This window comes from Pagrus pagrus (genome assembly GCF_965226575.1).
Source record: "Pagrus pagrus genome assembly, chromosome: 15".
NCBI lineage: Eukaryota > Metazoa > Chordata > Actinopteri > Spariformes > Sparidae > Pagrus > Pagrus pagrus.
In genome coordinates, this window is record NC_140199.1 from 18,336,238 (window position 1) to 18,358,585 (window position 22,348).

A 22,348-nucleotide genomic window follows, 5' to 3' on the forward strand; every position below is an offset into this window, starting at 1 on the left:
TAAGTTCTCTTCCTTTTCTTTATTTTATTAAAAATTGCAGAAAAAAAAATATTGATCAATTATCTGGACATTATTAGCGAAAGGCTTTTAATATGCATATGTACAAACAGGACATAACAGGGAGAAAATCATAAATAAGCTTTCAACAAAACTGAGACATGCCTGCACTGTTAGAAGCAACCTCACTATTAGAAAAAAAACACAAGTGATCATGAGATGAACTGCTTTCATTCACTCATCACTCTTAAGAAATACAAGCTCCTCTCTCCTCGCTTCTCACACAAGTCCACTTCTTTGTTCCAACGTTGTTGATTTGCCTTTCAGGTCCACTTGTTGGTTGCACATAAGCCTCATTTCGACTACCGCTCAATGTCGGCACCATAGTCCTTGAGAGGAACTTTAACAATGTCCCTACTATCAAATCTCTCCTATTAAAAAGATCAAAATGCACCGATTCTAAGAAAGTGTATCCTCTTTACAGAGAACTGTATAAAAAAAGCACCCTATTATTAGGTTTATGAAATATGTTAAGCCATAAGAAGAAGTGCTAGGCATGCTTTAAATCTACATTTCTCAAACTCTATAAAGGTTTCTTTAAGTTGGACTTAAGGGCTTCATTGATGATAAATCATTTACTAATGCTTTGTTCAAAGAATAACTTTTGGGTTTCCAAGTTGTGAAAAATCCCTTCGCCTCCTCCAGCATGGCACTTGCTCCTACAAGCTTGAAGTTACAATTGAATCCATCAAATCAGCTGTTAGTAAACAGTTAGAATTTTGGTGAATTTTATGTTCTGCAGCATTTTTCCAGATGTTAAGAGGTAAAACAGTGCGCTGGAATATTTGGCATGATGCATGATCATGCCTGAGGAGGGCTAACACCATCCAGGGGGGTATTTCACAACCTGGCGACCCAAATGTTGTCCTGATCAATGGTTTATAACTTATCTAAAGGCATTAGTAAACAATATATGGACATTAAAGGAACAGTTAACCCAAAAATGAAAATTCAGTCAGTATCTAATCACCCCCAATGCCGATAGAAAGTCAGGTGAAGTTTCGCAGTCCACAAAACATTTCTGAAGCTTCACACCAAAACAGCGTTGCAGCATTCTCCTAAACAACTGAAGTAGATTGGGGACTTGTTTTTAAAATGTGAAAAGACAACTGGAAAAACATAAAAATGGCTCCATACAGCTCATCCTGCGTAGACCATGTCTCCAGAAGCCCTGAGATCCCAAACTGAGTTGATGTTATTTACACCCTTGATGTGCGGTTGAGCTCGTGCAACCTCTTCGAATTGGGTGCGAGCTAACACTGTTAGCTTAGCATCTACAGTGAAGATTACGGCTTATAAAAGTTTTAAATAACATCTTTTCAGTTCAAAAATGGATCTCAGGGCTTCCAGAGACTTGGATTACACTGGACAAGCTGTATGGAGCGAAGTCCCCATCTACATTTAAGAGAATGCTGCGGCGCTGTTTTGCTGTGAAGCTGCAAAAGTTTTTTGTTGATGACGAAACACACAGCTTTCCATCGGCATGAGGTTGAGTAAATAATGACTGAATTAAAATTTTTGGGAGAGCTTTTCCTTTAATAAAACCCTTAGTTACAGCTTATAAACCCTGTATTAGTGCCATTGCTAATTATTAGGAATACTCTTTTCTCTTTTTGGCACCAACGGAAAAGAACTGGCATAACAGTAAACATGAGGTGTTATCACGTCACTGTGTATGCAAACCTTTAACCATTAGCGGCATTTGTATTTTGGGGACCGAATGCTGTTTCACTTAAAGATTTGTTTTGTCCAAACCCACAATCCTCACCTAAATTCAAACCCCCTCCCTGTTCAAACATGGGGCACTGCAGCCAATCCAGCACCGCCATCTGGGCAACAGAGTGAGTAAATTTACAATCAGTGTTCTGTTAAGACGGCCCAGGATCACCTCCACCCGTCAGTCCGGCCTCAGTTTCTGGGCTGGGAGTTGAACTCTTGGCAGATGTTTTGGATGATCTTGGGTACAAATTTGTAAAGGTTGTCGAACTCGTCAACGAAGAAAGAGTGCTCTTTGTCGGGATCTGTGGCGATGTACTCCAGCTCATCCTGGGCAGCCCAGGCAATGCCGATGGAGTAGGCGATCACACCTAGATCACAAGAAGGGACAGCAGATTACACAGACGGCTCCTCACATGCGTTTGCCACATCAAACACACACTGCATGACACCTTACTGTGGAGGAAGCAACTTTGTGTACAATTATATTTTTATATAATTTATACTTGGAAATACCACTTTTCACTTTTAACAATTTTAGTGCATCTGCCTAAAATCTCCAAATTTTCCAGATTTTGTTGAGGTTGACCTCTGACCTTGGCTTTGGACAGCCAGTGCAGGTACCCTGACGTCATCATAGGAGCGCCCATCCGTGATGACGATCATGATCTTGCGTTTGTTGGGTTTGGATTTGCTGAAAAGCTGGTCTGCGGCGAAAGTGATGGCAGCACCGGTGCTGGTCCCGCCGCTCCAGTAGTTGATGCGTTTGATGGCGTTGAGCAGCTCGCCCTTGTTGTTGTACTGGCCGAAGCCAAACTCAAGCCTCTGCTCGTAGGTGTACTGCACGGCTCCGACTCGTGTGTCCGTGTCGGAGATCTCAAACTCTCGCGTGACGTTGGCCACAAACTGCAGGACAGTGCGGAAGTTGCCGGTTCCCACGCTGCTGGAGCCATCAATGACAAAGGCGATGTCATTGGCGTTGAGGCAGGTTTTGCTGCACACCAGGCGGTCTGTGTCACACACCCTCTTCACCAGGGGCTGCACGGCCTTCCTCAGAGCAAACCAGCTGTTCACGGGCAGGGAGTAGAAGCCATTTGTCCGACACACAGCCTGTGGAAGAAAGGACACACTTTGTTTTTCTTGTTTTTTTGGCCTTTTCATGGCTTTTTATTTACAGGACAGCATGACATATGACAGGAAATAGGATGAGAGCAAGGTGGGATGACACACAGCAAATGGCCACAGGTCAGACTTGAACCCGGGGCCGCTGCAGCAAGGACAAGGCCTCTGCACATGGGTCGCACGCTCCACCAACTGACCCACTGGGGCACCCAGGTCACCCTTTGTTTTAACACATTTCTGTGATAATACTCCACCTTCTCAACAAAGTTGGCCTCAACCAGGTTCTGTTTCTCGTTGTCATCAGGGCCCTCGATGGTGACGAAGAATATGTTGATGCCGGACTCCCGAGCGAGCCGAGACGCCTCCTCCACCTTGTCTGTGGGCCAGCCGTCCACCAGCACCACGGCCACGTTAGGAGCTGCTCCTCGGTTTCCATTGGCGTCACTGAAGTACTGCTTGTTGATGTAGGTCAGGGCCTTTCCTGTCAGGGCACCAGGGGGCAGCAGGGAGACAGTTATAAAGATGCTACATCCACTCTGTCTGTGGCTGAAACGCAGGAATGCGTTCAGATAAAGATAGTTGAGGGAGTAGAACCAAAGTTGTTACTCAACACACGGATAAAAATACAAACTGACTGTAGGAAAGGAAATACAACAAAAACACACATGGAAAAAATTTACTTTTGTAAGTGCTCATTATGCACATTCAGCAGAAGGCCACATACAAATGTCACATCTCAGCTCATGTATTGTACCTCTCTATATTAAGTGCATTTTTACTGTATATCATGATTAAAATAGTGACATCCTATCATTTAATCTGTCAAAGTCTTGCTGGTGGTCTAAACGATGGCAGCACAGGCTCTGTTGGGGACTATAGTGGCTTTTACAACCACTTACAATGTTGTCTGATTAGAGAGCACTTCTGGGCAAACGCAAACAACACTATTTGTACGTGAATGCAAAATTTAGCATGTCATAAAGACACATGTGGCGGTGGATGCATGCTGACGCACCAACTGGAGCAGAAAAACAGCACTTGCCTTCTGAAAGCTGACCCCCACGGGCTGGTAAAACCAAATGCTTTTTGGTTAGAGCACAGGAAAAACACGGCTTACAGAAAGAAGACTGTAATTTAGCGAACAGTGTCTCGCAGCAAATTTAGATTTAATACCATCCTTGCATGTGAAAATGTGCCTGGGCAGTAAACCATGCGATAATTGCAGCCGTTTCACTTTCACACTTGTGTTTGTAGGCATTTACTATAGCTGGTAGCTGACAGCGGGTCACTCACCCACATTGGAGAGGCCTCCCTTCTGCACGATCTTATCCACGGCTGACTTCACCTCTCTGGAGTTGGAGTACGACTTCAGACTGAGCTCTGTCACAGGGTCATCCCTTCAGACAAAACAACCACATTATGTTTTCTTATCTAAAAATGGTGCATAGCAACTTAAGTGAGGTTCAGTGAGGTTACCCGTATTGGATGATGCCCATCATGGGTCCAGCCACACCCACGTTGATGGCCTGAGCCACGTCAGACAGGAAGTCCTTCTGGATTTTAAAGCGCCTCTTCCCAATGCTCCAGCTCCCATCCATCAGGAAGGCCAGGTCCACCTTACAGTCTGCAACAACAGGACGTGCAGAAAGGTTACAGCTGATTCAATTATGTATTGGGTCATGTCATGTATGTATCCATTCTTCACTTGTTGGATTGCAAGGATGCATACAATGTGTTCTGGTGAGAAACACTCAATGTAAACATGACTGTCTTTGTTTACAGAACAAAATCTACAAGGCACCTTTAATACTCACCACAGGTTTCAATGCAGGACATTAAAAAAGAATACTCTGCACCAGTTTTATGAATGAAAATAAATGAAATATAAATACTACTCATAGTGGCTTTAAAGAAGTGTGAGGGACATACTGGGGTCTCCCTGTGACACAGGCTCCGGTGCTCTGGGTACAGGTTCCTGCTCTCTCACGTTAAAGCCTGAAAATCAAGAAACACACAAGGGATTAAAGCAGAATTTCACTATTCTGCTGAAATCTACTCTTTATGCCTTAAACTTAAAGAAGACACTTTCATAATTTCTGAGAATTGTTTGTGACCTTTTGATAATCCTCGACAAACGCATTCTAAAATGAATTTACAATTTAATCATATTGTATGTTGTCATGGAAATACATCTTCCTGGATTTTCTATTTTCTTACCACAAAGCAAACCCCTTTTGTAGAATCAACATGAAAGTTTGGTAAAAATTTCCACTGAACGCGGCGCATTTGCAGCTGTCCACTTTCCAGAGATCCCGAACCTTAGCCAGTATTTGTTGTGGCACAAACTATGCCAAACAGGAACTCCAGCAACCATGCCATTTCACTTTGACTCTGAAGCCCTACAATTACAGGCTGAGCAGAAACACAGATGCCTTTTCCTTGGATAACCTCAGTTTGGTTCGTACTTACAGTCAGAGCTGAGGACTTACTGGCAAAGTGACTCGTTTGGAGGGCAGTGCAAGCTATCTCACCTGATTCATAAAGATTTACTTCTGGCTTCCAGGCGTCCACCGGCTCCACTGCATGGATGATATCATAGAAGCTCAGCATTAGCACATCTCTACTACAGCGCAGCAAGCTACTAATATCATCCATCATTATAGCTACACAAAAAAAGTTTCTTCTTCATTGATGGGAAATGCAGTATCTAATTGTTCAGCTTTACTCGTAATCAGGAAGCTAAAGCAGCACGTAGTGAATAGCAGAGCAAAAGACAGAACAAAAGTCTGAATGAAGTTTGCGATGAAATGTGTTGTGTCCATTCTGATGTCTCACAGGACACAAAGAGGTGTTTGTATCCATGGTAACCACTGCTCACCTCTAGTATGGGTGGTATCCAGTGGCACTCTACGGTTGCCATCTGAGTCAGTGGCACGAGGCACTATAAGTAAAGACATCAGTGATGATAGAAAGTGACACATGACACATTTGAAATTAATGTGAACACACCATGGCATTACAGCCTGCTGCTCCAGCTCCATGTTTCATGTGTGGCGGTGCTTCTGTGGTGCACGCTGGAAACAGCTCAGCCACTCGCTTTTAAAACCATGTCCCTTCTACTTAGATTTGGTGGCTCGCTGTGTCGTCAAACAAGTGGAACCATGGCCTGTAATCTGAAAGTGTCCTTTTTCTGTCTTGTCAGTGGGCCATGTTGTAACTGGTTTGCATTTTTTTAGCGTGAAGGCTGCGACTAAAAACAAATTCAAACGTGAATTCCTTTCTTAAACATTTCGGGGAAAACAATTATGGCCTATTTGCTTTCTTGCCATGGGTAAGATGAGAAGATTGATATCACTCATTTAACTAAACTTGAACCAGGAGGTGATTAGCTTAGCATCAAGACTAGAAGCAGGGGGATGCAGCTAGTGGGGATCGTCCGAAAGTAATAAAATCCACTTATCGTTTTTCAGTCTTTGCATGTCTGACAGAACAGAAAGTTTTAAGGCCCCATCTTAAGCTTAGTTTTATGCTTAAACTCTATTTTATACTGCAGTGATTGTGTGTTTGGCTCTAAGTGCTGTCAAAACAGACAGAACACTCGATGCTGTACCTGAACACATCATGTGTAGACATAACCTAAACACAAGACTATGCTAGCGCTGCTGAAGCTTCTCTGCTAACGTGCTGCTTTCACTACGCAGCCTTGTGTAAAGCTCACTAATAAACTTGTTATGTCTCTTTTGTTACAAAAATCGAAATGTAAAAGCTAATTTTGACTACTTTCCCCGTTTCCAGTCTTTGTGCTGAGCTAAGTGGTTGTTAGCTATAGCTTCATGTTCATACAAGACCAACATGAGAGCAAAATGTTACTGACCTCTCAGCAAGAGTTTCCAAAACTGTTGAACTACTCCTTTAAGTGTCACGGCCCAGTTCTCAAGCTAGTTTATACAGATTTGTTCCTTCTATTGTTATTATTATAATTTGTATGTGATTTAAATGGTCTTGCATTTCTTGCATTTATATTTAAGGTATATTCTTCACATAACTAATTGAATAAGGCAGTGTTTAAGAAAAACACCGGGGAAATCTCACCTCAAAAGTCAAAATGCCACAGTCCCTTTCATTTAAACGCTAAATTAAAGAAGAAACAAACCAAAGTATGTCCGTGTCAGAAAATAAAATGGGAACATGTGCATGTGGTCATGTCTGGGAATTTTTGTGAAGTGTCACTGAGAAAAAACAGTTTTTTTTTTTACATTAACAGAATCACAGTCCGTCCATATGAAAATATAAAACCTGAACCCCAAGACTTGTTAGTTCCCAATAAATAAAATAGAAAAGAAACACTTACGGTATGGTCCAAAGTTATAAAACCAGCGCTCATATTCTGAGATATCAGGCCTGTGATCCCAAGCTAGAGGAGGATGTTTTGAAACCCATTAGTATTCCCACAATGAACTTCAGAGGGACAAGCACGCATTTCCATGGTTGCGATTGGTCGCAGATTCTTCCCGACAACCAATCCCAGACCAGCGGAAACAGCGGCTATGTTCAGAATCATCACCTCACAGTGTCTCTCACACACGTGCACACACAATAAACCTGCCCTATGCTCTTCTCTCGCACACTTCACAGGAATCTCTCATATGGCAGGCAGATGGCATGTAAACACAACATCCTGAGAGACACATTGCATGTACTTACAGATGGAGACAATTCAACACATGCATGGTCAGCAGATACCTATCTGTATCAGTCACACGAGCATGCTGTGTTGGTACATGCGACATAGTTTGATACGAGGTGCAGTGACCTGCCGCTATGAAGGGGGGGCAGTACACACCAAACTGTCGTGTTGTGTTTCCTCCGAGGGAGTTTGACTTACCTGTCACCTCAGAAGCGTCCGTCTCACTCCACGTGTATCCTGAGTCTGGAGCTGCATAACTAACATCTGAGTGTACAGCAGAGAAGGTGGAGGCATTAGCAACTACAGGGCTTAGATTTAAGGCTCATTTATGCTCAATGTCGGATACAGACGGAGCCCTCTGTCCGTACTCTGTGTTCATTCCACCCATATTTCTGCATGTTTCCTGAAAGCTTACGGATACAGACCGATGGAGCGTTGGTCTGTATCTGGATGGTGGCAAATCAAAAGTGAAGGTAAGTGCGAGACCGATTTGACCCCATCGTTTGAAACGGACACATCTATTTTTGTACATAAAGGGAGCATAAATGAGCCTTTAGGGTGCTTTATGTTGCTTTAAACTGACGACATTCCCATCAGCCATTTTGTATTTAATGCTAATTAGCAAATGTTAGCATGCTAACATGGTAAACTAAGATGGTAGACATGGTAAAGACTATACCTGCATCATGTTAGCATTGTCTTTGTGAACCATGGATGTATTACAAGAAGGATTTCTCTTAATACATCCATTTGGTCAACATGGTAGCTAATGTTAGCATTTAGCTCGAAGCAGAGCTGCTAGCATGGCTGTAAACTCGTAGTCTTGTTTTGACAGACTTTAAGTCAAGCTTAAGGAACAGTCCACTCAAAATTGAAAATGCAGTCGTTATCTAGTCGTGCCCATGCCGTTGGAGAGTCAAGTGAAGTTTTGTAGTCCCCAAAACATTGTTGACTTGACTTGATGTAAAATGTAAACAAACTGAAAAAAACATAAAATGGCTCCATACAGGCCCCAGATACCGAATTGGTTTGAAAGGATGTTATCTAAACCAGTATTCAAGCCAAAATCTAGCTGCTAAGCTAAAAGCATGAGCACGCCTAGTCTGACATGAGTGCACCAGCTCGACTGGGTGTCGGTGGTGTAAATAACAACCCTTTTTTGAATTAATTTGGGATCTTAGGGCTTCCCGAGACGTTGATTTTGCCAGATGAGCTGTATGGAACCATGTTATGGTTTATTTTTTGTTATTTTTCCCCAGTTTTCAAACAAGTCCCCCGAACGAAACTGTTTGTGTTAATACAGTAAGTGAGAATTCTAAAAAAAACAATACTTTGTTTATAAGGCCACATAGTTGCCATTGGACTACCAAATTAAAAGCTTGAATTCAGTGAAACACAAATCTTTTAGAGAATTATAACACCTACCTTAACAGAAAACATCATATTACAAATGATCTGGTAAATTTGAACATTACAGAAATAATTTACATTTAAATTAGAATATGTTTATGAATTTGCGAAAGAAAGATGATCCATTTTGTACCTGCTGCTTGTCGAGCTCCGGGAAACCAATCAGGACGAGGAAAGTTAGGAGGGGCCCAATCCCTTCTGGGAAAAGCTGTGCAGGAGAAGATTAGAAAGCTGTGTTCAGCACAAGCGTCGAGGAGGAGCATACTTGTGACCTCCACTAAACCTGCAGCCACGTTATTAGTGGGGTATGCACAAGATGTTCAGCCTCGAGTCAGACACCGAACGTACAGTAGTCACTCAGACAGACAGTGACTGAGCAACTGGAGGTTGTTTTAGTGAAGCCTCACTCGTTTTACCTGCAGGGTAGAGAGACAGAGGAAGCGCAGCTCTCTGAGAATGTGTTCTCATTTTTCTGTTCTCTACCTGTTCCTCTTGGCAACGCAGACTTTTCACTTATAAGCTGGCAAAAAACATCTGGCAATCGACTCGCCATGAATCGAAACTCTGATTGAACACTAGAAGCCCAAACAGCTGAGCAAAACCATAACAGTGCATTACATCTGTCTAAACTGACTGAGCCATGACAACACACTTCAGTTAACCCCTCCCTGTGGCGGACGGGTAGCTTACACAAACACACAGGTTCCCATCCAGTTGCAGCTAGTGAGCAGGGCCTTTGTTGACCGGGACGGGCTGGGAGAGCCCAGCCAGCGGCCCAGCGAAGCGTGGGAGTATTATTCTAAAGTTGGTGTCAAACCAGGGACAGTGTAGATAGTAGGACGCAGAGATTAGCCTTATGTGCTGCTGGTCAAAGGCCCAGCACTATACAGCAGACAGTAGTGTTGTTTTTTCTGATGAAACAGGTGCTTTAACAGGATTGGGTGTAACTCTCCTGATCATTGCCACTTCAGTGATCACTGCGGCCACAAGGTCAGAGCTGGATCAGGGATACTGATCCTCACCTTTGGTTGGAGCTCATTCTGCAATTTGTCTGTAGGAGTGGTAACGTTTCTCTGAAAGTCATAAAAAAACTTTGATTACGTTTTCACACCAGCAAAGAGACTCTCTTTTACAGAGGGTTGTCACAAACTCATTACAAATGCGAGGCTAAACCGGATCGTAACAATTCCCAGAAAGCTGAGCAATAAATTAGAACATCTGTTTGGGGCAGTGGGGTGGCAAAGCGACCGTGGAGAAAACCCTTCAACTCATAAATCAGAGTTCAAAACTCCAACGTCGGCAAGCATCCACCCTGCTGGAGTGTCCTTGAGAAAGACACAGAATCCCTGCTGGCTCCAGGGGCGTTGCTGTGTATGTGATCCTGACCTCTGACCTCCGACCTCAAGCATAAAGAATTTCCCTAAGGCGATCAATAAAGTATCACTTTATTTTCCAACAAGCTGCCGATTGGAGTAGCTGCTCTGTGCACTGGTCTGATGCGTCACACACACAGTCTCAGCAGAAACAATGCGTTTTAGGAATCATATCATCCAATCAACTGTCATTTAAACGGATATAGTCCTGTCTAATTTTAGGGAGCTATGGTTTTGCATTCCACAGAAGCAAAAACAGAAGCGCCTTCCTCAGTGAGCCAAACCTAGCCTGGTTTGAGAGGCGAGAGCTTTCTATTCTTGACAGGCTGCAGAGTGGACCCAGATCCTGCAGCGCTGTGGATTGGGTGACACAGGGCGTCTCTGTGGGAGCAGCACCGGGCCACTTGGTACTGCTGCTTTCATCTCTCTCTCCCTCTCCCTGCGAACGTTTACAAGGGGGGCAAAGAGGCCAGACCAGATGGGATCTGTCATAAGATGTTATTAGAGCACTGACAGAGTGCGTTTCTCATCGTGGTCTTATCTTAAGGAGAACGTTGAGAGTCGGCTGCTGTCTCAGAAGAGTGGAGATACGGCACAAGATGAATCCAAGACGCTGATATCACATCATCGCTCATCTCTGAGGCACATCTACATACTCACGGCTTATTTTTTGAGGTTGGGTACAATGAAAGTTGTAATTGCACCTCTGCCCGTCGTTTACAGAGGATGGCCAAGCGTTGAACCACAGCATCCACAGAGGGTAAACATTAGCACTGCTTTATAAAACATTTCAACCAGGGTTTTACTGCCCCAGTTTTCCTCCTGTTTGATCAGACCTGTCTCCTTCTCTACGTCAGTGAGTGTGTCTGCTGGTATAGTTTGTGGACTCCCGCTTAGGATCTGGAGATACTTACCAGGGTTGGACTGGCTCATGGTCGGAGTCCTCTCGGGTGGGGCCGGCTGAACCCTGTTCAAAGCTGTTTGTAGCAATGAGAAACAGGCAGGTAGAGTAAGAAGAAAAAAAGGGAAAAGAAAGGGAGGCAGAGGAGAGCTTCAGGTTGGGGGCTTCATCCACAAATGCAGTGCAGCTGTTTAGCTTTGAGAGAAGTTGGAGGCTTTGATATCAGCATGATATCAAATACAAAAGGATATATGCTGGGCGTATTTATAGGCCTTAACTTGGCTTAATTTGCCTCTTTTCATCTCGCGGAATGAAAACATGAATAGGAAGACGTGCCTGATGACAGAGAACAGCGGTTATCGTGAAAGGAATGTCAGCCGAGATGCTTGATGGAGTGGATTAGTGGTGACCCTGGGGTGAAGATCACAGGGGCTTATGGGTGTGGATACGAGGGTCAGACTTACAGCAGTCCACGTCTCCTGGATTCTTGTTCCAACAGAGTCCCCTTAGCTGCCCATGACCTGCATTCCCTGTCTGTCCCACCATGTCTACCTGTTCGTTACTCTGATTTGTGTGTGTGTGTTAATGATGAGGCTGACCTGGGCCAACTGGAGAGGATGGCGGTCTCCTGATAGTCGACCCTGCCTCTGGCCTGCGCAGACCTGAGACGAAGATTTATAGACAAACGTATGAGATAACATGAAATAATATTCAGCTGTTTATCTGAGCTGGCAGATTAGAGGTATATGTTACCTATTGTATGATGACCTCAACAAATTTCACAATAAAATAAGGTGTTCATTTTGTAATGGAGAAAGAGTGAATGATACCAGCTGTAGACTCTTGTTAAAGACTCACTCTCCGTGAGGTATTACAGTAAATACAAGAGAAAAGGTCAATAAATGCTCGCTACTGTAAAACAGAGTGAACATAGCAGAATCTCGTGAGTCAGAACAGAACAGACGTCGGGCTTCTCCAGAACAATCTGGTCTGGCCCTGTGTTAGCAGACTAGCAAAAGTGTTTTAAAGCAGCTGTGCACATAAAGAGCAGAAATACCATGCAGAGTTTATGTATCAGTACAAAAGAAAGATAGAGATACGGGCAGATGTTGAGACAATCTCTTTAAAATGAAAGAATGAAATTTAAAAAAAGACACAAGGACGATTGTGGCTTGGTTTACCTGCACTGGCACGCTGTGGGTATCTATTCGGATAGGCACCTCCTCTGAATACTTTGAAGAAATGCCACGGTTTAGTTCAACTTGAATTAGGACTTTACAAGAGCTGCAGAATCAGTGAGCGTGTTGACATACCTTGGCTGAAGCCTTTTCCTTGACCACTCTGTGCCTTTCCTATACCAATATCGAGAGTAAGAGAGTGTGGGCACATTTTGACAAAAATGGAGATGCAAATGTTGCAAATTCAACATAATTTTGAGTCTTCTAAAACCAACAAGTCATGGCTTTACTGTTTTAAGTGTTTGGCTTAAAGGAACTGATTTCACTAATAACGGCACAAGTTGTGCTGTTGATAAAGACAATCTTACTTTAAAGGTCCAATTTGTAAGACTTGGTGTTAGGCACCCCAAAGCACCAGTATTTCATGATTGGACCTTGAAAAACACGACTACTTTTGAAGGAAACCTATTATGCTTTTTTCATTTTTTTCTTCTCCTTCAGTGTTTTATACATTTTATTCTTTTGCATATAAAAGATCTTGAAAGTTAAAAACACTATGTCACCATGTCACACATTTGCATATTTAATGCCCAACAGCTACTTTGGCAACTAAGAATTTATTTAGCAGAAAGCTGCTCTGTTGTTTTTGGTGGTGCTGGCTCAGGCTTGTGCAAGCTGACCAATCAGAGCAGACTGGCTAGGAGCTGGAGCTAAAACAGAGCGTGTCAGACAGAGGGGGAATACAGAGCTGCAGTACCGGACAGTATGAGAAAACCAATGTGTTTTTTGAGCATTAACACATGAAACCCTATTCTAGCAGTAACTCAAAATAAAGTTATGAACCTGAAAATGAGCACATTATGTCTTCTTTAATACACAATACACATGATGAACCCTGGTGCACCCTTTATATAAACTCATGCTCCTGCACATCCCAGTGCAAAGCAACACCACTGCCACCACCTCATGCCACCAACCCTCCCCCCCCCAAAAATCACCCCAGTGTTGAACTCTGTTTGCTCTGCTCCACTTACTTGAACTTGCTGCTGCCACAGAGGCAAGGTATGGGTGACTGTTGCCTAGATAGAAGAGAGACAAACGGGGTGCCAATATGGAGAGGGGAGAGGTAATGTTACAGAAAATGAAGGAGAGAGATTCGGTTGGGAGGTTGTCTGGCACACAGCCCATCTCATGTACACACATACCTTGAGATACTGCAGCATTGTCTGCTCGCTGTAGCCGCATTTCTATCCAAAACAGGGCAGATGACTCAGTGATTACCGCCTGATAATGTTTTCATTTAATAAGAGTGATGAACGGTCTGGTGATCAAGTGTACAGTCAAGTCAGTCATTCAGGGGAATGACTGAGCCGCACTGTAACTCCATCACAGAGCCGCTGCAATTTGTCATGATTGCAGCTGTGACTTGTAATTAGCAGCTGCAATCATTCGTCTTCATCACTAAGTTTCACACAAATGAAAGCTTGTTCTGGCAAACAGGATTTCTTGTTACAAGCTGCTAATGTTAGTGAGACGTCAGCGAGGCGGCACGCTGGCTGCAGTGGATCTATTGTGTGGATCGGTATTACTGGATCATTAACGGCATCCTGAATACACAATCCTCCACGTGACATACATGGATCCATTGATTTACAAGGAGGAATTTGTGCATGTATGTATTCAAGAATGATTTATGTTTAAGTCACCTGCATCCCTGACTTTATGGACAGCAGCTCGAGCTTTGGGAGTAGTGGGTGGTGGAGGAGGTGTAGTGGTGGTGGTGGGAGCCGGTGTGGTGGTGGTGGTGGTGGTGGTGGTGGGTTCAGGTGTTGTAGTTGTGGTGGGTTCAGGTGTTGTCATAGGAAGCACTGTGGTGACCGCAGGGGTTTTGGCCTCCTTTTGACCTGAAAGGAGACGACAGATGAAGGTGTACAAGACGGATGGACGGAGAGGAAGAGCGTCTACAGTAACAACTGTGTAGTAATGCATTCTTGACATTCTTCACCAGACTGCAGCGCTCAGACTCCTCGTTCAACCTGAGCGAAGTTAGACAAGCTGGAGTCAAGCGCAGGGACGTCTATTTAGTAATCTTTGTTCCCCAGAGTGCACTGATGTGGTGATTTGTGGGCCAAAAGCTGTCTAGAGATGTCTAAACGAAATGTAATTCACTTAAATTCATATTCACAGAAAAAATGCATGATGTGAGTGTAAAAACATCCTCCTCTCACCACTTGTTTTCACGTAGGTTGGTCTTGAAGGGACGTAGTCCAGAGTAGACGGGTAGATCACTCCTTTCTTGGGCTTCCCCACTGAAACACAATGGAGCCAGCTGTTGGTTGGAGGGCTAAGCCTAAAGCAATGTGTGTTTAACATTGTTTACTTCATCACTGATACCTGAGACAACAAACGACTCCCTCCACTTAGGTAGAGACAGAGAGCGCACTCCGTTTGAATTGCTGCCTTTGTAGATGTTCTGGCCGGCCATCTTTCTCACGATCACCTTCCCTCCTGTGTTGGTGATGATGCCACTGTGGACACAACATTTTTAATCAAATATAACAGTTACAAGACAACTCTGAGCGCCATACTGATTTTATTTCACATTCATCAGTCCACTGTTAACCTGTGGATGGCTGCATTGCAGATGCTGGAGATGGAGGCGAACACGCCTGTCCCGTAGACCTGCTGCTTTGTCTCCTTACAGTGTGCGGGACATTTAACTATGAACTCTGGGAGATTGATCTTTCCTGCTCTGACGTCACACTCTATGGCTGGAACGACTGTGGAGGAAAGAAGAAGAAGAAGAAGAATAGCGAGATGGTTCAGGACAGGATTTTAGACAGGTGAAAGACATGGTTCAAATTCTTAAATGTGAGTTTTTGTTGCTTTCCTTTGCATTATGAGATAGTCAGCTGGATATCTTTAAGTTTTGGAGGGTTGGTCGATAAAACAAGCAATATGATAACATCTAGAGCTGCAACAATTCATTTATTAGTTGTCGGCTATTAGAATTCATTGGCAACTATTTTGATTGATAGAGTAATCTGACAAAAAGTTCAAATAAATTTGGGTTTCATTTCTCCTCCATGAGTAAACTGAATATCTTTGGGTTGTGAACAAAAGAAGACATTTGAGGATGTCGCTTTTGACTTTGGGAAATACTAATCAACATTTTCACAATTTTCTGATATTTTGTAGACCAAACAACTGATCAGTTAATCGTGAAAATAATTGACGGATTAACCGACGATGAAAAAAATCATTAGTTGCAGCCCCTAACCACATCACTTTAGGATGTGGAAATCATGAAGGGCAATTTTCGCATTCACTGGCATTTAAAATGAGAACAGTTTATCTGATTCCTGAAGCTTTTGTCAACCCGGAGCACAGCAGTACGACATCTGAGCATCCCACACTGAGCACAGAGGAAAATGGCTGCCGTGAGAATATGGTCTATGACTAGACTTCAGCTTTTACTTAGAAAATGCTACACATTAATGTAGACTCAGTGAAATGCTGTTGAAATAATGGTTATATGTAAGAAAAATTCACTTTTCAACCACTAACGTCTAGAAACCTTTTGGCCAGCAAATACAGAAAGTTTATCTTTGAATATCACATGACATTTTGTCTCAGCGTAAACTATGTTTTTGTTTCTAGCCTATATAAATATTGAGAGCTTTACGCGATGAAGTGATTTAGAAATTAAACATTTTTTGCGACTGCAGTGGAGCCTATACCACGGTGACTGACAGATTACAGGCTTGCCGGTGATGATGTCTACCTTGCTTCGGCTTCTTGTTCTTTGATCCGTTAGGCTTGGCCCAGCAAGCGCAGGACAGGAGGAGCGCTGTGGGCGAGGCAGAGGGCGTTTCACATAATAGCAGACAAAGTAACATAATCATCATGGTGTTTACTGTACACACAAGACCTCTATGACAGAGGGTACTGCTGTTTGATGGCGAGAATGTAAAGAAAAGATTGATTCTGAAGGAGACAGCACCCAGAGGATGATATATTTAAAAGCAGCGTGCTCCTGCAGGGAGACAGACAGACCGGGGAAGGGGGGTGCGCTCACCGAGGCAGATGGTAGTGAGCGATGCTCCGTTCATGATGGGTGGTGTGCTGGTTCAGCAGGTCAGCCAGATGTCCTTGTATAACCTCCTAACCTTAGAGAGAGGAGAGAAGCAGAATCTCACTGTTTCACCCTCTGAAACCCATTTCCTGTTTCCTGAAGGCAGCTTTGGACACTTTGCTCAACATTTCTAAGTGTGATGTATGCTGTAGTGTCAGCTGTGAACAAGACAAAGTAAACTTGCGCCATTGAGGTACACTTTTTTGGATAAATAGGAGACAAACTGTGGAGCTCTTCCAGCCAATGCAAAACTCATGTGGCCATTTAAACATTTTAAACCATGACTGTAACTCATGCTGTCGCAACTTCTTCTTCTTCAGGATCGTGTTTCAGCTCAATTCAATGGGTTACAAAACTCTGAACGTATTTCCCAATCAGAAGCTCCACGGTGAACATCTGGACTCTGAGACGAATCTTTACGTACGAGTCCCCCCTCTATCTATGGAGCCAGACTCAATTAGAGAGCACCCACAGGCGTAATTTAATGTGTAAGGAATGGGGACCTGTGTTCAATCAGATTGTTTGTTTGATACCAACAACCACATCAAGGTGGATCCCCGTTTGAAATACGGTCTGTTTACACTGGACACAGAAAATGTCTTTCTGTCTCTGTCATTCGGATCCAAGTCGTACCCATGTAAAGACATAAATCAGTCTTGAAGCCTGTGTTAACAAGAACAGAAGTCGGCCGCCAAGACGTCATTCCAGACACTGCAGCTCTGTTGTAGTAATGATAGCATTGCTGATAACTACTGCATCACAGTCTGAGCCAGAGATCTGCTCCAGTCCTGCTCCGCACCGAGCCAGTAGGATGGAGCTCCAGACTGTGGAGGTGATGACTGAAGCCTGCCTGGTAAGAGAGGAATGTCGTACCTCCCACGGTGGCGGTGGATGTCACTGCCACCACACACCAGCAGGTTCAGTCTGATCATGTGATCACACAGCGACCTCTGAGGCAGGGTCAGATGTGATGCAGTTCAGACTGTTACAATAGGTTTGTAACTAGAAGATCCCAGGAGGGTCAATGTCCTTTCCTCGATACAGCTACTGTGCCCTTGAGCCAGGCCTTCAAACTCTAAGTGCACCAGTGAGCTGCTGAGTGTCCAACAGATCAGACTATTGTTGTGCTGAGCCATTGTCAGGTTTGAATGTGTGCAAATATGTTTAGAGAGTTCCTAAAAAAAGAGACCAGTGCTCCTCCCTGGATAACAAAGGGAGTTTTTAACTTCAATGAAAATGTAACTGCTTGAGAGCAAAGTTACACATACCACAGTTTAATCGTCACATAACACCATTCAATCATTCAACAGAACACAGAGTGGGCAGCAGGATTCCCCAATTTCTCCAAATTAAAATCATCTGTCTGGCAAACAAACACAGGAACAGACTCATTAAAGGAAATAAGCTTATTTGCTTTGTTGATGAGAGTTACATGACAAAATGACTGAAAACACTCTAATTTTGATATATTGTGTAAAATGTGTGTATGATTATGAGTTGTGCTTCAGGGAGGGAACTTTTTTTTTAATGATTTTGTTTGTCAAGCTTGGCAGAATATTTTGCTCAAGACTGAGCTGCAAAATAATGCACAAGACACAAAAAATAAAAGAAATCAATCATGCATGCCAATAATGAAGCTAGGCCTAGTAACTGTTTAGCGTAGCTTAGCACAATGATTGTCTGAAGGTAACAAAATCTGCCTACCAGCACAAAAGTGGAAAGCTTGCTAATTAACACATTACATTTTGTTTGTTTGATTACAAAAACAAAGGGTAAAACAGCAATTTGTGGTTTTAAGGGAGGTTATGTGCACTGTATCACTTGGCGGGGTGCAGGGACCTGCTGCAGCCTCCGCAGGTTGTCTGGCAACCTCACCGTGACGACAAGACCCCAGGAATTCACTGTTTCTCGCCAAGAAATAGTTTGGCTCATAACCCCTCAAAATACCGCGACATGTTTTATTACACTTTAGTTTTTAAACGGATTAAACTGACTTTTTCCCACCAGCTTTAAAGTTCTGGCAGGCAGTTTTTTTTTTAACCTTTGGACATCGCCAGAGTAGCTGTTCACCTGTTTCCAGTCTTTTTTGCTAATCTAAGCTGCTTCCTGTGTACTGTACAGATGTAATATTGATATTTTTATCCAACTTGACAAGAAAGTGAATAATAGCGTTTCCCCAAAATACTGAACTATCACTTTAAAGCTCAAATGTGAATCACCATCTCCTCAACCAGTGGTTTTTAATCTTGGGTCCAAGAATGGACAGGGGTCTTTGAGAGGTCTGTAGGGGTTGAAAGGATGAATAGAATATTTTAACTTTCATGACATTTTTGGGAAGTTTGAACAACAAAGAAACAAATAAGTGTGTCCATTTGTCTGTAATTTATAGTGATCATGATTTAATTGACGGTAAATACTTTTTATCTTCACGCCTAACAATAAAAGTTCAGAGGGGATTCCTGAAGATTAAATCCTCCCAATGGGTCTATGGACTTTTGTGCAACCCTGTCCTCAACCACAGCATCATGTGCTGGATCTTCACTCTGGTATAAAGCATCGCACTCCTACCAGGCTGTTTGCAAGGATGTGTGTATGAGCTGCTCCTTGTTTACTGAACTGCGTGGCTTCTCTTCTAACAATGGCCGTTTTAGGATGAAGACGCCGCAAATAGAGCATATCATGTAAAGGTAAAAATAAATCGAGCTCCAGTTGGCAGTGACAGGACTTTCCCTAATCCAGCTCTACATTTTTATCTGACATTCATGAGCACTGACATGATTTTTCCACAGCGTTGTGCTTTGACAGGCAGGCAGGTAGATCACGGCTGCACAGTCAGGACTACAATTTTATCCTCGCGGGGGAAGAAAGCTGAGGCTGGGAAAACAAGCTGGGACAGATATGCACATCTACAGTACAGGAGACAGACCTGCAGCACACGAGAGGTGAGTCAGCGCGCTTCACTGGGTAACGCAAACTACAAAACCGATCTGTCATACACCTGCGAGGAAATCTAAACCGTGAATACCGTGTTCCCCCATGTGCAGCAGAGCTTCTTTTATCATAAAGACGCCTTCGTTTAGGCACTCCAGATGGAAAATGTGCAAAAAATGACAATAATTTGAGACATCTTAATTTGTGTTCTCCGTGTGAGGCTCTAAATGCCTCCTTCTCCAAGCAATGAAACGTGGGGCAAATGATATCCTTTGACAACACTGGGGAGTTTCCTATACAGTAGATAATAGATCCTGAGGGGACTTGCAGAGACACAATCTCACACACACACACACACACACACACACACATTGAACAGAAGGACCAAAAAAAAAACAAGCAGCAAAGGAGATCTGCGATAACTTATCACATGTTTTGGAGGAGACTCACCACCCACAGCCACCACAAATCAAAAACAAGGAGGGTTACACACTGTTAGGTGTTGTATATCTTCCATACACCGGTGATGAACTGTAGATAAAGCATGGGTTGTACCTATAGCACGGTTTACAGTTGGCTTCTTTATTTTTTAACCAAACTGAGCATCTCGTTCCTGCAGGGCGGGGACACAAATCAAACAAACTGTCAACATGCTGACAATTAACCTTGAGAAACTGCACCAAAAAGTAAGCAAAGTGACTTTCACAGCCACTGCAGGAGATGAAAGGTTCTCTGAAGGGCCCCCGTGAAGCCAGCAGCTCAGACAGGTCACAGAGTTTGAGGAATTAAAGCGCAATTCAATTGGGGATAACATTCTCGATATGATGTGGATTATGTGCACGAAACTACGTGAGGCACAACTTCCTTTTCATTTCACCTTTCTCAGCTCCTGCAGGCAAACACCAGAGATCTGATCACGCAGGATGTACTATACATCACACCTGGCAGGAGTGTCACAGGTATGCAGTGGCTGTAATGCAAACAGGATGTACAGTAGCTGTCTGCGCCTTTTTAAAAAGCCAGCACACAAAAACACGGGCAGACCACACACACCTGTGACGGGTGCACCATAGTGTTTGAAGGAAGTTGCTGATAACACACTTTTCTATCAGTAATGGTGATCTTTAGAGCCATGCAGCTTCACGCCAAAACTCAAGGACTGTATTTCAATCTGCCTCCGCTTCAGCAGCACCCACATTCCTGGTCTGGAGTGGCCCGTTGAGGGTAACTGAGGCTTATTTGAGTATCATGACCAGCCTTGAACTCACAGTGTTTCTGAGTGATGGCTTGCTTGAAGTGAGGCTGTATTTACACACAGCCATTGTGCGTGTGTGTGTGAAAGTGTGCCAGGGACTGTTAAATCCCCACATTCAGGTGTCAGAAATGTACTGTAAGCATGTGAGATGTGCCAAGTGTTGTAGCAACAAGCCAACTAAAGAATCACTGGAGAGATTAGACAACACAGGAAAGCCAACATGTCTCTACAGGGTCAATTCTGCAGCCTTTTGGGCTGCTGCTGCCGCTGCTAGGACAGTATTTGTTTATCAAGCACAGAACTGGCTGAATTACTTTAATTCTTGGCACCGCCTCAGTGCAAGCCAGAGCCTGCAGCCTGCTGCTGGACATATTGTGGAGAGACCACCTGTGCTTAATCAGCCTCCTGCAAGCCATACAGACAGAGTATACAAAGAAATGTCAAACGCAATGTACAAGAAATGAATACAAAAGCTGAAGAATTCACCTCTCAGGTTTGCTTATTATTGTTCTGACAAGAGAGGCATTTCAAAATAAAGACTGAGGCAAACCTGATCGAAATATAACAAAAATAAAAGCTGGGTCATTTTCCACAGGGTACAGTATGAATGGTGATGACATGGCTGAATTCATTCACCTGAAAAAGTCACTTTGGGAAAGAGGAGTGTTTACCAGAAAAAGCACGAAAAATACACAGAAAGTAAAACAAACATTGAATTCAGGCAGCGGGGCGCTTATTTGGGCAGAAAGTCAAATCTCACAAGCTCAGCTGGAATGAAGCAGATGTTTAAACTGGAGAGGGAAAAAGTTAATAAAAAGTGAAAGCAAATAAATAAATAAATAAATGAATAAATCATGAAATTTAGGTGATCAGAAGTGCTGAACTCTGCTTGGACGCAATGGACATCAATTACGCGCAATTACGCGTAAGAAGTCATTCACGCCACGCAGCAGCAAACACAAAATCGCCTCTTCATGTATGGAAGCTGAAGCAGCTCTCTGTTCAAAATCCTCATCTCCGTACAGCAATGAAGGTGAACCTACCTGAGAAGATAAAATAGTCCTCCGCGCGTAACCAGAAAAATAAAGTAATTCCCTGCGCAGTTTTCCCCCCAAGTCCTTACTCTCTCATTGAAAAACAAGCGGAGCGTGTGTGCGAGCGCTGAACTGTTCCACCTGGACTTTTACTCCTGCATGATCGGAGCGCTCATTAAAAGTGGAGAACGGGACGGGGCCAGAGTTTCCCCTCTTTGCCCATCCCACTTCAGGCACTTGAGCGCTTCACCCAGGCAGAAGGAGATCTGTAACCCGGGGCCATCAGGAGAGGATGCAGAGAGATCTGGCAAGCATCCTTTTGTTTGTTTGTGTATGTGTTTGTTTTTCAGAACAGAAGAACACATTATTCATAGTTCTGACATGCCCGAGGAGAGGATTTGTTTTGCACTGGCATCTTTCTCTGTAAGGGAAGAAACCCGAGCTATGACTCAGATTATCTTCTCTCATCTCGTCATCCGACTGAGAGTTTAAGCGCAAACACCAGGGCAACCACTCCTCCTCCAACAAATAAACCAAACATCACCTCTT

At 43.5% G+C, this 22,348-nt stretch overlaps 1 protein-coding gene across 8 annotated transcripts; it reads right to left on the reverse strand.

The window, feature by feature from the left end:
* Positions 1–68: 68 nt before the first annotated feature.
* On the reverse strand, positions 69–21,974 carry vit (vitrin). 8 transcript variants are annotated; one of them, XM_084375789.1, is made up of 24 exons: positions 21,809–21,974; positions 16,523–16,608; positions 16,229–16,294; positions 15,068–15,224; positions 14,839–14,972; positions 14,673–14,753; positions 14,151–14,348; positions 13,650–13,691; positions 13,479–13,523; positions 12,580–12,618; positions 12,448–12,498; positions 11,866–11,928; positions 11,280–11,342; positions 9,126–9,200; positions 7,781–7,846; positions 7,247–7,309; positions 5,774–5,836; positions 5,427–5,474; positions 4,825–4,890; positions 4,372–4,519; positions 4,189–4,292; positions 3,150–3,376; positions 2,370–2,883; positions 69–2,144 (listed from the first exon to the last, which is right to left on the reverse strand). In XM_084375789.1, the coding sequence occupies exons 2-24, from the start codon at positions 16,554–16,556 to the stop codon at positions 1,966–1,968; spliced, it is 2,526 nt and encodes an 841-aa protein (XP_084231915.1). In that variant the 5' UTR covers positions 16,557–16,608; positions 21,809–21,974; the 3' UTR covers positions 69–1,965. The 8 variants fall into 8 exon arrangements, with proteins under 8 accessions (XP_084231915.1, XP_084231914.1, XP_084231916.1 ...); XM_084375788.1 differs by having other exon boundaries at positions 16,523–16,613; XM_084375790.1 differs by lacking the exon at positions 13,650–13,691 and having other exon boundaries at positions 16,523–16,613.
* Positions 21,975–22,348: the final 374 nt, after the last annotated feature.